We start from the raw sequence: 17331 nt of genomic DNA, 5'->3' as shown, positions 1-17331 counted from the left end.
TTTACTAAGTTTTTACCATTACAGCTGTCGAGATTAACTAATAGTGAAAAGTGTTGATTATAGTATTATATTTAGATCTACTCCCGTCACATGAAAGGTTGCAGCGATAAACACTGTAGCCGATGACAGCCGATGTCTGTTGAGCACATGAATGCAGTGATCTCGTCATTATAGCACGATTTTTGTGCTCTCACGAATGATTTCATTATAACTAACAGTGCAAACACGATAGATTCATTGTGCAGTGTAGATGGCGTCATTGATTATAACGTGAGTTTAAAGGACAATTCCGGTATTTAACACTTTGTTTTGGATGAACAAGAGTGGTGGACAAAGAAATTTTGACAATGGTTCCTGTCTCGACTTTTTGACTATTTTAGAATTGCCCATGACCGCTTTAGAATGGGAGTCTATGGCCATGCACAAACATGCCCTTAAAACAACCCTTAACGTTCGTTTTCAAAACTGTGCAACTCACCGAGTGGTTAGTGGTGTTCGTTGATGTTCCAAAACAAGTAGCGTAGCGAAATACAGTTTCTGTCGTGTTTTATTTGGCATTTTGTAAAATCCCATTGATTTCCGTTGGAGGACTCATTGCTCGTTGATATTACTGCGCTACCGGAAACTGAAAGGGGGCTGTTTACATTTGGTTGTAGTCTTTTAGGTCTTTTCGCTCGGTTCTCTGTCTCTCAGAAGGCTAGCGTGAGCAGAGCAACGGAAGTTGCGGAAGAGCGGAAGTTTATACGCGGTTGTGAGGTATCTGAAAAAATAGTTCCACTATAGAAAAATAAACGGATTGAAATCATACATTGCGCCGATATATTTGTTTTTAATCATCAACGAACACCACTAACCACTCGGTGAGTTGAACAGTTTTGAAAACGAACGTTAAGGGTTGTTTTAAGGGCATGTTTGTGCATGGCCATAGACTCCCATTGTAAAGCGGTCATGGGCAATTCTAAAATAGTCAAAAAGTCGAGACAGGAACCATTGTCAAAATTTCTTTGTCCACCACTCTTGTTCATCCAAAACAAACTACAAAATAGACTCAAAGTGTTAAATACCGGAATTGTCCTTTAAGAGTCCAGAACTCGTGCTGTGTGATTGACAGTCCCAGCGATTAGAAAGGGAGTGTTCTTTGATCGCTTTCTGTGTATAATTTAATCACAATTAAAATAACAGATTATTTTTATGCTACTTACAGAAACCATGTCAAGTTGATCGTTTAGACACTGGCTTGATTTACTGACACATAAACAGCAATAAACGATTTTGAGACAAAGAACATCTGACTATACATGAAGATCAAGGAAAATTTGATTTCTCAATTCATGACCCCTTAAATCCCCATTTTTGTGAGAATAAAAAATCTTACTGCTGTTTGTCTACATTGTTTAATAATGCTTAAAGAAACTATATTTTGATATCCTAAAAATGCTATCATATCCTAAAAATATTATACAATAACAATTTGACTGCAGAAGCATGGAAGACAAATGCAAGATTTGGTGCATGTATATATTTGTATAATTTGAATTGTTACATTTGACCCTACAATTTGCAGTCAATCTAAAAGATGTCCAAAATAATTGATTAATATTAGATTTGACAAATGTTCATAGTGTAAAGCTTCAAATGTTACACTAAAGTCCAGAATAGAGTGTCATGTTGAAAATAAAATCTTAATTTCTCTCAGGTTTGTGGTCCAACCATACCTAAGACCTGTGATGGCGTAACCACTTACAACGGCATGTGCTTTAAAATCAGTCCAGATAATGTTGTGAGCAGATCTGTGCCAAAGACTCTGAGAGGTAAATGTATGGCATTCTACCAAATCCAAGCAAGTCTTCTTCATACTGTATATACTGTATTACATGATTATTCAGATTAAATGAATATATAATGAAATTATTCATTTCTCCAACTTCAGAATGCCCAACACAAATTGATATTGCTTTTTTAATGGATGGATCTGGAAGTGTAAATGATCTGGATTTTAAAAAGATGAAGGCTTTTGTTATAGAAATGATCAAAGGTTTTGTAAATCGTGATACACAGGTATGATAATCCATGCATTTATTATGATTTAGCTTGTCCATGATTTTTACCCCCATTTTTCAGCGCATCAGGCACTAAATCTATCTATCTATCTATCTATCTATCTATCTATCTATCTATCTATCTATCTATCTATCTATCTATCTATCTATCTATCTATCTATCTATCTATCTATCTATCTATCTTGCAGTTTGCCATTGCACAGTTTTCTACAGAATGTGTCATTCATTACAAGTTTCAACAAGTCAAAGACGCCACGGCATGGGAAAATGCAGTGAATAAGATATCTCAACAGAAAGGATGGACTTACACCGCAACAGCTATAAGAAAACTTGTGTGAGACATGACTGCTGATATTTTATTGGAATTCTTTTATCTATGCCATTTAAAGTAATATTACTTCTGACTGAAAGACTTAAAGATGAATTTAACAGGATATTTAGTGAGATGTGAGGAGCACATCCTAATTTTAAAAATATAACCACCCACCCCAAAAAAAGAAAAACGGATAATACAAATGAAAAACTGATAGATGTCTGAGCAATCATGCAAAAAGCACATGATATTAAATGCAGGAATAAATGGATACACATACGGTACTACAACAAGTCTTTTTCTTTTTATGAGTTTTCATAAGGTTTTACAGCACTTCATAATTTTAACAAGGTTCCAAAGACAAGCAATGTAAACTTAATAAGAAACATGTCCTATACAGTTGCATAATTGTATTGTTGATTAAATATATTGTCATATTTTATTTTATTTTCAATAGGAATGAGCTTTTTGGAAGTAATGGAGGTGCAAGACCATCAGCCAGTAAAGTTTTGGTTGTTATCACCGATGGTGAATCAACTGATTCAAACATGTTGACTGAAGCTGTTCAACTAGCACAAGCTAAAAATATAATACGATATGCTATTGGGGTAAGATTTGATTTTGCCTCTGCTAAATTAAAAAAGACTTAACTATATTAGTTGTGCAAAAAGTGATTATACTGATTCAGATCTAGATGGCTAGGCAAAATCAACATGCATTCTTTGCTGATGTGATTTGTCTTGGAAAAGTTTTGTGGGATTTGAAATTTCCGGTGAACAAACACAAGATCTGATCTGGCCATTGTAATTATCCACTTTTTAAAAATAAAAATCATTCATCAAAAAAGAGGGTTATTAAAATATTAAAAATCAAAAACCGTTATTGAAATCATTACATTGATGAAGTGTTACAATTATCATTGAATTTTTCTTAGGTTGGCAATGCTTTTGCTATTGACAAAGCAATAATGGAGCTGACAATTATTGCATCTTTACCCACCAATAACCATGTGTTCAAAGTAACCAATTTCGACGCACTGGAAAGTATTCGTGAAAAACTCAAAGAGAACATTATTGCCATTGAAGGTATGTTTGCAGAGGGAATGAAAAATGAATGACACAGAAAATGTTTACATTTTACTTTGTTCAATGGATTGATTTAAAATAATACATTTATAGTTAACTGTGTTGTTGCTGCTTTTATTTGCCAGGAACCCAGACCTCTGGAGATTCATCTCGAATGGAGTTTGCACAGGACGGGTTTAGTGCAGCATTTACATCAAATGTAATTCTGTGTATTTCATTTATTTGACACCAAACTAATGAAAAAGATTAAATCCATGGGTTAGAAATAGTTTTACTGAAATGATTTAGGAGCCGTTTAATTGCTCTTTTTACTGTTCTGTTTAATTTAATTCATGTCTTTGCATGCTATCCATGCTTTACACACTTTACTATAGTCATTTTAGATTTTTACATTGAAATGTATTTTCAGTTTTAGATTTAATTGAACAACAATTTATTAATATTGTCATTAAAGGGTTAGTTCACCCCAAAATTTAAATATTGTCATTATTTACTCACCCTCAAGTTGTTCCAAAACTGTATTTTTTCTTCTGTTTAACACAAAAGAAGATATTTTGAAGAATGTCGGTAATCAAACAGTTAATGGGCCCCATTGACTTCCATGGTATTTTTTCCTACTTTGGAAGTCAATGGCTGCAGTCAACTGTTTGATTACCGACTTTCTTCAAAATATCTTCTTTTGTGTTCAACAGAAGAAAGAAACTCGTACAGTTTTGGGACAGCTTTTTGGGTGAACTAACTAAACCTTTAATACAGTACAATGTTACATCGGGTCAAATTAACTGCTAGAGTTGTAAGGTGCTATTTGTAAAGCTGCTTTGAAACCATAAGTATTGTGCAAAGTGCTATAAAAGTAACCTGGAAGTTCACTTGCATCAGGGCAAATCTAGCTGTCTGCATTCATGAATCAAGGTATTATTATTTATAAAGCATTTGTTGCAAACATAGATATCCATGACGTTTGCTGTTTTGATGTTTAACTACTCTTCCACCTCAATGAAAAACACACTGTAGATTTTGCATGCTTGTAAACTTATGTGGAATTAGATTATTTCTTAAATATTTCTGTTTGTTCTTATAATGTTATCTGCATTCAGACAGATTTGATAATGACCGCAGTGGGAGCTTTCCAATGGAAGGGTGGATATCAGCTGAACAAACCAAATGATAAGTCAGATGTCTTTCAAGCTGGAAGTGAGCATGACAGTTATTTAGGTGAGATCTCTTTTTCAATTGTGTAAATCAAAAATAAATCAGTCAAAACATCAGAATACTTTTAAAGTCTATTTTCTTCACAGGTTATTCTTTGGCAATAGCAACAATGTCCAGAGCAAAGTATGCAGTCATGGGAGCACCAAGACACAAGCATAAGGGACAAGTAACTGTTTCAAGAATTGATGGAAGTGATTTAAAACAACTGGATCCTCCTAAGGTTGTAACACAAAAATTTATGTAAAATATTAGCACATCACAAATTAATGTAAGCGAGTGAAAGTACATGAACTCAGAACAGCTGTATGGTAACTATATTGCTTCTCTTCCTCTTTTCTCAGCCTCAGATTGGCTCATATTTTGGAGCTGAGGTGTGTGTGGTGGATTTGAACCGTGACTTCAATACAGACCTACTTTTGGTATCGGCACCAACGTACATAGAGTCTGACCGAGAGGGCCTAGTGTTTGTTTACATCTTCACGCGTCGGGTCAGTGTTTTTTTGAAGATTCAATTAAGACTACAATTTTTAAAGAAAGTTAATCAAGTAAGAGTGAATAAATGTAAATGTGTGTCTGTTTAACCCTGTTTCTCCTCTCTCTGTTATATCTCCATAGGCAAACTTAATTTTTTTGGATATACTGGTGGGCATGGCAGGTCAGAGGGGTCGGTTTGGCTCTTCTCTGGCCAGTCCAGCAGATCTGAATGGTGATGGTTTCATGGATGTGCTGGTTGGAGCTCCTTTAGAGGAGGATGGACAGGGCAGCATCTACATCTTCAATGGGATAGATGGAGGGATCATTTCAAAATACTCACAGGTAAAAAAGATGTGGGTTGGTGGCAGTTTAAAGTGATAGTTCACATAAAAATGAACTCTTGTCATCATTTATTCAGCCTCGTGGTTCACCTTTCTTGCATTACGTTTTCTTGACTCACTTCATAGACTCTCAATATTTTTGCTATATGTTTAATTCCTTCTTGAATGAAACAGAGGATTGCTGGATCATCTGTGCGACCAGGTTTGCGGTTCTTTGGGATTTCATTGAGTCAGTCTTCTCTAGACAAGACTCGAGACAACCTTCCTGACATTGCTGTTGGGTCCAAGGGAGCAGTTTTGCTTCTCAGGTCTTTTATAAAGAACTAAAATATATACAAATACAGTGTTTCAGCCATAATCATTAATATGTGTTCATATGTGAATCATTCATATATTTGGCTCTTTCAGGTCCAGACCCATCATGCTCTTGGAAACCAAAGTAACTTACAACCCACCCAAAATACCAACCGGTGACCAATCAGACTGTACAAATCCACTGAAAAACAACCTGACTGTGTGCTTCACCATGAGCGAATACAAACATCGCATAACAGGTTTATTCATAATATAATTACATAATTTTTTTATTTTTTTGTGTTTTTACATCACAAGTACACATATTTTTGGGCTTTTATGATCAAACATGTTTTCTAGGTTTGACTGCAAATATTAATTACACCATAATGCTGGATTCCAAGCGACATAAATATCGTGCATACTTCTCTGCCAAAAACCGGCTCCTCAGTGATGTGATGGAGGTTGGGTTGCAGGAAGTATGCAAACGTCATCCTTTTTTTATAGAGGTAAACATCAAATGTAATTTTTGTTTCACATTTATGAGTAGATTTTCAGTGAATCTGATTAATCTAGGCTAACATTAAGACTAAAAGGGTAATTTCTGTTTCTCATACTTGTTTCAGGCATTTTGGTTATAATGCAACTTTTATGTGTTTGCATTAAAAAACTGTTCTTCTGCTGGAATTCCAAATAAAAACATTTAAACACCACAAACTATAAATTATAACTTGATTATTTACACATGCAGCAAGAAAAATAACAGGATGTTAAACAGTATGTAACCTGATATGATGGAAATAAAGAGCCATTAATCTATATATTGTCTACTTAACTGATAAAAACTACAAATGCTGAGTTTAATTTTACATTCAACATTTCAAGAAATGTGATGGGGACATTACAAGAATCAAATGCATAACAAGAGTGACCCAAGTTTAATCGTGAATGTTTTGTTATTAACATCTCTTATTGATTCTTTACATTAGGCTTGTTCAGAAGATGCTCTGAATCCGTTGGCCAATCAGATAACATTCACATTTGAGGGTCTTCCATCAGGAAGTATGGACAAATTGAGACCAGTCCTGCTGCCAGAGATAAAGACCACCACAGACCATAATGTAAGAGTTCATCTGTGTTAAGAGCAGAAATTACCAGAACTTTATCACATGTACAGTTCATGAATTTTTCTGTGCATTCACTTTGTTTTACAGCTGGATTTTGAGATAAACTGTGGAACTGATAATGTATGTGTTGATGACCTCCGAATGGATTTCAATTTCTCTGGGTGAGCAAACCATTTGCTCTGTTTCTGAAGTGAAGTTAATAATTAATAATTCCGCACCATCTTGATGCTTATGAAAGTATTTACATTTCTCTCTTTGATCCAGATCTACAAACATAGAGGTTGGGATAATGCAGGAGCTCAACGTGACAGTGTTTGCAGAGAACAGAGGAGAAAACTCATACAACACTCTCTTCACCCTCAGCTACCCCTTTGGACTTTCCTACAGGAGAATCACATCTAAACAGGTAAACACATATGCTGAAACTGATAATAGGTAATAATGATAAAAATGCTATTTCTAAAGCAAAATAGCTATAAAACACTGAAGATGCAATACATTTTTAAATAAAACTTAAAATTACAGAGCCACATTAAAAATATGGAGTGTTAACGTTTATTTAACAAATATTTTCAAACCATGTAACGAATGGAATGCTAGAAAGATGCATGTTTTTTATATGTATGTATGTTGAGATGATAATATATGTATATATAATATATGTATGATAAATGTTCTGTATGAGCAGGGCAGAGTGGAGTGTGTGTCTCTGGATGCTGAGCGAGGAGTTAGACTGGGAGAAACCACCTGCCAGATCAGTAAACCCATCCTCAAGGGAAACACTCAGGTCAATAATCACACCCCTGACACGAACGTTTGCTCATGTGGAGGAATGCATGTTAATGGTTAAAGCTACACTGTGTAATATTTTAAGTTGATTTTTAGCAAAAAACACTTTGTTCTTTCAAAATTATACATTCTCATTAATGAGTAATCATTTCAACCAACTAATTAAGTATTCTCGTAAGTGTATAATTTGCCATTTAGAATACATATGAGCGAGTCGCTCGAATGGCGGAAGCCATGTTGCGCATCCATCTTGAAAATACATTCGCCAAAGAGGGACATACCTGGAAATTCAAGCTTCGCCTTTCGCGTTTTTACACTCAGTGGCACTGTGACGAATGCGAGAGGGAGATTACTCGCGACTGCCGGCAGATTTGAAATAATACGGCCACCGTAGGACTTAAAACGCCCTCAGAATGGGAGGGGCTAGAAAGTAATAATCAGTTGGTAGTCATATACAATTTCACCGCTAGATGGGAGAAAATCCTACACAGTGTAGCTTTAAACTGATAATCATTATTTTGCTTAAAAAAATATTAATCACAATTGTTCTCATTTGAGAAATTTCTGTTTACATTTCATGAGAATTATTGCACTTTCATGTAAGCACAAATCAAGAGAACCTCAAGTCATTGACGGGGTTTATTTTATAGTCATGCTTGGATTTATTATAATTAGTCTCTGAGAAGTTTTTCTCACAAATTTAGTCACAGATGGGCAGTATGATACTTCATTCATTAATTCCAGCAGAATATCACAATGGAGATCGCTGAACTCCAACAAACATGTTTGCCTGTATTTTCAGATCATCAGCGCATGGATTTCAAGTTGGGAAGATTAAGTAAAACACATGCTGGATAATTTATAGATTTAAGAGGAAAAGCTCTGATTGAGGGATTTAACCCTTAATCAGTGTTGTTCATTTTGACCCCAAACTTTTAAAGAGCAATTGCATAAGGAAATATAAGTTTTTTTATATGGAAAACTATATATCTTTTTTTTTATTTACTTCTAAACTATCCATTTATGCTGTGTTTTTGTGGAAATTTTGAAGTTTTTTACCTATTTACTGCACAAATACATAACTAGGCCATAAATTGGCTCATGAAAAATGATTTTTAAAAGAAAAAATCACTTAAATGATGATCATAATTAAATATAAATAGTTTTTGGACATTGCTCTATGTGTTAGGGATAGAACACTGCCATCTAAAGGTTAGTTGAAAAACTTTATTTCTTATAGGAAAGGAATTAAAGTGCAATGGCCAAAGATATCCAATAGAGGGCCATAGAGAATCATTCATTCATTCAATTATTCAACCTCCCCTCAGAACTTATATATTTTGTGATGAATATTTATGTAAACATTTTGCAATGCATAAAAAATCTGTATTTTTGTCAGAGTTAGAATTTGTTGTGGTTTTCTGATATATTTTGAATTATCTGCTTTTGCAAATTATTATATATTTTGTTATTATTATTATTATTATTATTACTATTATTATCTACAAGTTACCACTATGACATGACTGTAGTATGTGTGTGTGTGTGTGTGTGTGTGTGTGTGGGAACAAGCTTGTTCCATGTTGCATATGTGACATTTTATAGATTTATGCCAGTTTAGTTGATTTTATTTGGCAATTTCTATAAAAATGCTCTCTGTTGCAGTGACATACATGTGTGTGTTTGTGTGTGTTTGTGTGTGTGTGTGTATGAGATAGAAAGTTCGTTCCACTTTGGGTTTATGCTGTAGGACCAGACCTTGATTTAAATGTAATTTTTTTTTAGATTTATGCCAGTTTTGTTTATTTTATTTGGCAATTTCTATAAAAATACTCTCTGTTGCAGTGACATACATGTGTGTGTTTGTGTGTGTTTGTGTGTGTGTGTGTATGAGATATAAAGTTTGTTCCACTTTGGGTTTATGCTCTAGGACCAGACCTTGATTTAAATGTAAATTTTTTTTAGATTTATGCCAGTTTTGTTTATTTTATTTGCCAATTTCTATAAAAATACTCTCTGTTGCAGTGACATACATGTGTGTGTTTGTGTGTGTTTGTGTGTGTGTGTGTATGAGATAGAAAGTTCATTCCACTTTGGGTTTATGCTCTAGGACCAGACCTTGATTTAAATGTAATTTTTTTTTGATTTATGCCAGTTTTGTTTATTTTATTTGCCAATTTCTGTAAAAATGCTCTCTGTTGCAAACACATACATTTGTGTGTTTGTTTATGTGTTTGTGTGTGTGTGTGTATGAGATCGCTCTACTTTTTATTTATGCTCTAGGACCAGACCTTGGTTTCTATGTAGAAATTTTCAGATTTATAATGGATTTACTTTTATTTTTTTGACAAATAAAATTAAAAAAAGTCATTTTTTTCATTTTCCCATTCATTTTCAATGTGGGGTCATTTTGACCCCAAACACCTTAAAAGGTAAAAAAATTTTTACACACCTTTAGAACAACCAAATCAAGCCCAGTTTTTTTTGTGCATGTTTAGATAGATTATTTAGGAAAAGTCACAGTGTTTCATGCCCCTGAGATGAAGTTAACACTTTTAAAAAATGAAGGAAAAATCCATTGGGGTCAGTATGACCCCAAACACAAATTAAAGGTTAAACTCTTGACATCTGGCAACCCCAAGTATGAAAGCTCTTGGAGGCTTCTTACTGATACAAGATAGTGGAAATGTCCCCCCAAAAAATCAGGAAAAATAACCAACGGGCCAATATCACAGCAATTATGCTTACTTTATCAAGAGAAGCAGAAATCGTGATCACGATTAAAATACTATTAATTGTCCAGCTCTACTCGTATACTTGTATACATTCATTTACTGACCTGACTAAACTCAAAGTAGTTAAACACTCTTATCCAGAGCAACTTTCATGGGTTACGTTATGTTACGTTGACATATGAATTACAACAACTTTAATTAGTCCAAAATTTTGTCTTATTCTGGCTTTTTCATTCAAATTCTAGGTTGTGTTTGAGATTACATACAGTATTAATAAAGAAAGTTCACTGGGCCAAAATGTGACATTTGCTGCTGCGGTCACGAGGTATGACATCATCTTTGTGTGCTAGAAGTTGTTGAACTCAAAGCGTAAAACACTTTTACCATGAGCTCTAGGAGGATTCTCACATGATCATTTCATCAGGAACAGATAAATGCAACTAATAAACAAAACCTCCATCTCTCACAGTGGGAATGACAAACACTCAATCGACAGTGAGTTTAACAAACAGAAAACCATTGATGTCAAATATGCCATCTATATTGCCTTGATAAGGTTAGTGCTCTTCTCCGCGTTTCTGTATAGAAATAATAATAATTAAAAAAAATCTTTATCCTATACTGTAATATTGTCATTTTCTTTCTTCATTTTAAATGAAAGGCATGAAAATTCCACCATCCACATTAATTTTACTTCAGGGAAAAGGGATCTTATGAAACCGGTCCAGCAGATATTAAAGGTATCAGTTCAAATTCTCTATCTTAAAGTAGATAATAAAAAGGTTTTGTAGTACACTAAAATCTAATGTTTCAAAAAGGCTGAATGACAGATTTTAACAGGATTTATTTTATCAACAGAAGAAAATGTTAAAATGCCCACCTTGATCATAACTCTTCCTTTTTTTCTCTCTCTCTTTCAGGTTCAAAATGAACTCAGAGAATTACCTTTAAAAGTTTTCATCAGAGTACCAGTGAAACTCGGTGATGCTGACATCTGGACTAATTCAAATTTGCAAGTATGTGAATTTATTTCTTATCTCACAAGTCATACAGGTATACTGATTAATTTAATTAAATAATTTCTGTATGATGTAGGGAAGAAAAACGGCATCCCATCCTTCACCCATAATATTTCAGAAACTTGTTTTAAAATGTCACCAAGAAATGTCACTTTCTTTTTAAAGATACCTGGCTGTGACAGCGTGAACTTGACGAAGCCTGTTATCACCAATTCTGCGTTGTTGGACATTATTAAAAATCATCGTTTGGTGGTGAGGACACTTTTTTTTTTAAATTTAGTTTTGTTTTACCTTCATTTGTTTTCCACGTATATGCTAAACATACATTAATTAATCTCTCTCTCTATCTCTCTCTGTGTGTGTGTGTGTGTGTGTGTGTGTGTGTGTGTGTGTGTGTGTGTGTGTGTGTGTGTGTGTGTGTGTGTCAGAACTGCTCTGTGGCGGTGTGTGCCGTGTTCAGCTGTGACATCACTCTCTCAAAGAATGAAAGGAAACTCTATAATATATTTGGCAATGTGAGCTCTGGATGGATTGAGCAGGTATCTGACTTTTAAAGCAAATTCACATCACAGAACAGACCATATATATTCATAACTGTTTGATCATTTCTTATTGTCATGATCTGTGTCTCTCTCAGACTGGACTCAAGGCTGCAGTTTTTGAGTTGGTCAGTTCAGCGTCTCTGGATTATGACAAGAGCAAATACATTTTCTTTTCCTCTGATTCTCTACACACTGCACCGTCTGTCAAGGTGATTCAGTGATCGTTCATGTCAAGTCTAATGAGCTCTCAAAACAGTGCTCTGTTTGAGGGAATCTATAACGGCAGTCTACTGTTTATAGTTTATGATTTGTTGATTTATGATTTATTCTTTCTTTTTTTCAGACCACATACTTTTCTCCTTTTGCTTCTTGCAAATATATTGACAATTGCACTTACAACATTCTTTCACACAGATCTACTTCCTGTGCAAATACCACAGAGTCAAAAGTGCTAACACTGTTCAAAAGTCTGGGGTCTGAAAGAATATTTTATGTTTTTGAGTCTCTTCTGCTCACCAAGACTTCATTTAATTGACCAAATATACAGTAAACAGAGTAATATTGTGAAATATTATTACAATTTTAAAGAACAGTTTTCTATTTTATTATATTTCAAAATAAAATTCATTCCTGTGACGTCAAAGCTGAATTTTCTGCATCATTACTCTTCAGTGTCACATGATCCTTCAGAAATCATTTTAATATGCTGATTTTCTGCTCAAGATTTCTTATTATCAGTGTTGAAAACATTTGTGCCACTGCATATGTTTTTCAGAAATCTTTGATGAATAGAAAGTTTATAAGAACAGCATTTATTTGAAATAGAAATCTTTTGTAATATTATAAATATCTTTCCCTTCAGTTTTGATCAATTTAATGCATCCTTGCTGAATAAAAGTATTAATAATTTAAAAAAGACATCTTACTGATCCCAAACTTTTTAATGGTAGTGCACAGCATTTTAAAATGAATGACAACAACAGCACAAGAGACAGGGATGTGGATCATACACACTAAAACCGATGCATTATAACAAAAGAATGTACATAGTTAACAATCATGTCTCTATTGTTCGACATGGAACATCTGTGTAGGAGGAAGGAGGGGGACTTCCTGTTACACTGAGATCACTTCTGACTGCATTTTAAAATTCACTTGTTCACATTTTTCCACTTTGTAGATTAACACTCAAGTGGAGGTGTTTGAGGAGGTGAACCTGACCAAAGAGATCATTGGAGGAGTAATAGGAGGACTGCTGCTACTGGCTCTCATCACAGCGGCACTCTATAAAGTATATCACCATCATAACATCAGTTTCAATCGCTGGCACTTTCACCTGTCTACACAATCTATATGTTTAAATTCTTACAGCATGTACAGTTTATTACAGAAATTATTACATTATTTTCTCCCTTTACAAGGCTGGGTTCTTCAAAAGCCGGTACAAGCAGATGCTGCAGGAGGCGCAGGGCGATGCATGTGGACTTGAGAATGAAACGTGAATTTAACACCTCAGTGTAGCAAAATATTCCGGCTTGATTTAGAACATTTTATGAGAAATGAAAAGTGGACAAATTTTTCATCGTAATATATGACATTAATTCATATATAATTTTACTTCATATCACTACTCATCATTATCTTATCAGTGAGCTCAACAATTACAGTATTTTATAGCATGTTTTATCACATTTAATCATATTCTCATAATAGGGATTGGCACTGGGTATATTTTGTAAATGTTTTATTGCTTTCTGCTTAATATAAAATATATAGCTGATTTTATGCAAAACTTGCTTTTTATTTTCAGATTATTTCCATAATTTTAATTAAAGAAAAAAGCCATTTAATGTTGGTAAGATCCATTACACTTATTTTTGTGTCTTTATTTATATGCCCTTCATTTGTGTATGAAATAAAAACATTTGGGTTTGAATATATATATATATATAAATAAAGTACAATATAATATATACAATATAATATATATAAATAAAGTATACAATAACTTATTGATCACATACATTTTAAAATACATAAATCACTTACAACTTTGAAAATCTGTGCTGGGAAAAAAACAGTTCCTTAGGACACAAAATGTTTTATGAAAAACAAAAAAATGGATCATATGGTTGTGTATGGCTCATATTTCCTTGTAACTAAGATGGGGAAGCTTCAGTAAACGTTGTGCTGCTCCTGGCAGTGGAAACTTCAGAAGAACTTGAACAAGATATCAACATTAGCGAAGAAGTGGCCAAAGCGTGTTTGAACGAAGTGCCTATCATGCTAATACTGCAACTGTTACAATCTGACAGAGCAACCAGTTTCATCCTAGTGTGTCCATCTGCAGATGACTGGGATATTTATGACTTAGGGTGTTTGAGAGTGTGCTAACTTTGGTCTTTTATAGAGTTATTTTTATACAGGCTTCTGTATTCTTGGTGGTTGTTGGAATGATTCAGAATCAGACTCTTGGTCAAACATACGGTTGAAGTTGACTGGTTGCTATTATTCACCAGGGAGTTGTCAAAACATTTCTATATTCCACTAGGGAGTTTTTTTTTTCATTTTTTTTTTTTTCAAAACAAATATAACAGTGGGTGTTTACTGACAACTTAGAATTAGCAGCAAAACCAAGCTTTTCAATCAGATGATCAGGGACAGGGGGAAATGGTTTATTATTAAATGTTTCAAAATTATGACCTCAATTAAAATAATAAAGTAAAAAAGTGTTTTCGGGCCGATACTGGGCTCATAATCGTACACATTTTAGTACATTTACAATACAGTCATTGTGTCAAAAAACAACAACACAGATAACAGAACGGTAAAAGTATCTGATTAATAGAATATTATTATGCATAAATTCAGTGTTTATGCCTGTATTGCTGCTGTGCACAAGCACACTCAGAACACATGCGTCCTTTGGATTAAAACTAAAAAATGTATTATAATCTTAGTAAAAACGTGTTATATAATAAATATAATATATATATAAAAAAGTTATTTCGGGAAAGGAATTTTAAACCATCTCAAACTAAATGTGTTTTTGCAACAAAATAACATTTCTGATATGCGGAAAATGATTTGTCATTTATTTTTAACCATAGCAATGTTTTTAAAAAGAGATGAGGAAAAAAAGGTTTTGTTGGTAACATCTTGTTTCCTCTAGTGTAGTCTCAGCCTCAGGTTTCACACCCACAGACCGCTGGCTGAATGTCTGACGCATAAGCCACACAAAATGGGAAACACTTCAGATGTTTCGAAGTTGTCATCTGACAGGATTTCCGGGATATGTATGTGTGTCATGTTCTCTGTTATGACCCCCAAGCGATCCCATTGGCTCAGATTACTTTTATAGCTATAGCCCTACTCTCTTTATCGCCTGGTTACAATTCCTACAAAATCATGTTATGATAAATGCTGCTTGAACTATGTTATAATGACCATTAATGCCTGTATTAGTTAGCTTATATACCAGCATAGCATACAGACACCCGATTAGCCTGAAAGCTTAGTTTATGCATTTGCACTTGTAATTCATCTGTAATGTAATTATGTGTCAAATTAAGTGTTAAATGTCAAAATATATCAGCTCAAAAAAAGAATGTAATGATGTTCAACTATTTACTTAATAGGCTATTATTAGTTAATTAATTAATTAACAGTTTATCAAGTAAAAGAAACATTCAGTTTGTTTTATTATGCATTATATAGTAACCTATACATTTTAAATGAACATAGTTTGTATGTAGCCTACTTTGTATAATCATTAACTGATAGTTCATAGAGACTCGATTTTGAGGGTGGACCCGATTTGTCATGGCACTGGTCTGTTGTTGTAGGGACATCAACATTATATTGCAGCCTAAAAAATATTGCATAACAAATAAGGAAGTACATTTTAAAATACTTCTGTTTTTATAAAATCTTAGGTTTCGTACTGATGTAGATGTTAAATGTGATTTCTGTGGGACAGAAAGACAATGTTGCCCACTTATTTTTTTAATTGCTTTTATAGCTAAATGATTGGGATAGATTTGGTATGTTTCCTTTGTAAATGCTTAGACATGAAAGTTGACTTCTGAAAAAAAAAAATTGTATTTTAATAGACAAAGATTACCACCAAATATGGCCTTTATTGTTAATCTTTGTTTGATTATGGGGAAATACTACATACATAAACAAAAATGGGCTAAAGGAAACCCCAACGTTTTGTTATTTCAGATACATAGCCTATGAACAATTATATTGAGTTACTACTTGGGTTGAAAAATAGTAAAGCAAAATGCACTAGGTCTCTATGTAAAGCTTTTATGTTATTTATATGATGATCTCATACCTGTTCCTTTTTCTTTTTCTTTCTTTTTACTTGTATTATTATTTTATATAGGCTATTATACTGTATATTTTCTTTTCCTATTTGTTGTAGTCTATTTTTGTTCAATATTTTATTGTCATGTTTATTATTTGCAATGTGACTAGCATTTAATAAAAAATAAAAACAAATAAAATAAACCACTTTATTTTTCACGCCCCTAAACATGATGCTGAACAAAACAAACTGTGACTGGTTGCTTTACATGTTAGTCAGACGTCCTCTTGCGGCAGTCCCTGGTCAAAGCAGCGATGGAGTCCTGACCTTCTGTCGTCAGTCTGATGTGAGATTATCACTAGTGTGGCAGTTCCTCTTTAGTCACATGCATCAATCTATTTCCATTCGATTTAACTCTCATTCCCACCAAAGACTCTTCATTCAATCAAGTGTCTCCACAAGTATCGGTTCCTGTTGTTCACTGTTTGTATGCAGAAATGGACTGGAATTTTCGATTCCTCTCATGTTTGTTTTGTGGTAAGATCAAGTTTTTTCTGTAATTAAACGTGGAATAAGCTGAAATGACTTTGCCTAGGCTAATGATAGAATAATTATACGAGAGACAAAAACTCCTCATACAACATACTTGCTGTAAGCTGGGGGGGTTAGTCCTACTATGATATTTTGGGGTCCTTTTGGGGTAGTCCTACTATGATATTACATAGCCTATAATAAAGGATAATGAATTTCAAACCTGAACCAAACATATTTTTATTCAAAGATCAACAGTCTGTCAGTCTTTAGTCTGCCACAAAAAAAAGAAAGAAAAAAAAGAAAGAAAAAAAACCCGCATTAAAATCATGAACACAAATGTCATTGTGAAAAAAAAAAAAAAAAAACTGTAACAGTGCGTAAATCAGACATTTCAGGCTATAGCCTGACGCTAATAAGCCTTATACCAAAATTATTATTACGACTAAATTGACGGTCATTAAATAAGAAAACTAAATAATTGTGTAGATGA

General features: G+C 33.7%; 2 protein-coding genes across 5 annotated transcripts in view; both read left to right on the top strand.

Annotated features, from left to right (window-relative positions):
• LOC311096685 (integrin alpha-X-like) overlaps nucleotides 1-13860 on the top strand; it is a 33316-nt gene extending 19456 nt beyond the window's left edge. The window contains exons 5-30 of one of the 2 annotated variants that reach the window (XM_084135990.1): nucleotides 1697-1811; nucleotides 1931-2058; nucleotides 2250-2395; nucleotides 2832-2982; nucleotides 3309-3459; nucleotides 3585-3658; nucleotides 4557-4674; nucleotides 4758-4891; nucleotides 5013-5159; nucleotides 5287-5487; nucleotides 5661-5794; nucleotides 5895-6040; nucleotides 6141-6289; nucleotides 6770-6901; nucleotides 6995-7068; nucleotides 7172-7313; nucleotides 7596-7694; nucleotides 10677-10756; nucleotides 10901-10987; nucleotides 11093-11171; nucleotides 11352-11447; nucleotides 11616-11702; nucleotides 11879-11989; nucleotides 12088-12201; nucleotides 13173-13283; nucleotides 13414-13860. In XM_084135990.1, the coding sequence (XP_083992116.1) occupies nucleotides 1697-1811; nucleotides 1931-2058; nucleotides 2250-2395; nucleotides 2832-2982; nucleotides 3309-3459; nucleotides 3585-3658; nucleotides 4557-4674; nucleotides 4758-4891; nucleotides 5013-5159; nucleotides 5287-5487; nucleotides 5661-5794; nucleotides 5895-6040; nucleotides 6141-6289; nucleotides 6770-6901; nucleotides 6995-7068; nucleotides 7172-7313; nucleotides 7596-7694; nucleotides 10677-10756; nucleotides 10901-10987; nucleotides 11093-11171; nucleotides 11352-11447; nucleotides 11616-11702; nucleotides 11879-11989; nucleotides 12088-12201; nucleotides 13173-13283; nucleotides 13414-13494 (3087 nt within the window). In that variant the 3' untranslated portion in view covers nucleotides 13495-13860. Of the gene's footprint in view, nucleotides 1-1696; nucleotides 1812-1930; nucleotides 2059-2249; nucleotides 2396-2590; nucleotides 2656-2831; nucleotides 2983-3308; nucleotides 3460-3584; nucleotides 3659-4556; nucleotides 4675-4757; nucleotides 4892-5012; nucleotides 5160-5286; nucleotides 5488-5660; nucleotides 5795-5894; nucleotides 6041-6140; nucleotides 6290-6769; nucleotides 6902-6994; nucleotides 7069-7171; nucleotides 7314-7595; nucleotides 7695-10676; nucleotides 10757-10900; nucleotides 10988-11092; nucleotides 11172-11351; nucleotides 11448-11615; nucleotides 11703-11878; nucleotides 11990-12087; nucleotides 12202-13172; nucleotides 13284-13413 lie in introns of those variants that run through there. The other variant, XM_084135991.1, reaches the window with a different exon arrangement.
• A 2827-nt stretch (nucleotides 13861-16687) lies between these two features.
• LOC311096683 (integrin alpha-X-like) overlaps nucleotides 16688-17331 on the top strand; it is a gene marked incomplete at its 3' end in the record, with an annotated part of 55364 nt that continues 54720 nt past the window's right edge. The window contains exon 1 of one of the 3 annotated variants that reach the window (XM_084135988.1): nucleotides 16688-16844. In XM_084135988.1, coding sequence (XP_083992114.1) covers nucleotides 16805-16844 — 40 coding nt within the window. In that variant the 5' untranslated portion in view covers nucleotides 16688-16804. The remainder of the gene's footprint in view (nucleotides 16845-17331) is intronic. The other 2 variants (XM_084135987.1, XM_084135986.1) reach the window with 2 other exon arrangements.

This window comes from Abramis brama (genome assembly GCF_963993115.1).
Source record: "Abramis brama genome assembly, chromosome: 14".
In the NCBI taxonomy this organism is placed as follows: Eukaryota; Metazoa; Chordata; class Actinopteri; order Cypriniformes; family Leuciscidae; genus Abramis; species Abramis brama.
This window is presented reverse-complemented; position numbering and strand designations above follow the sequence as displayed.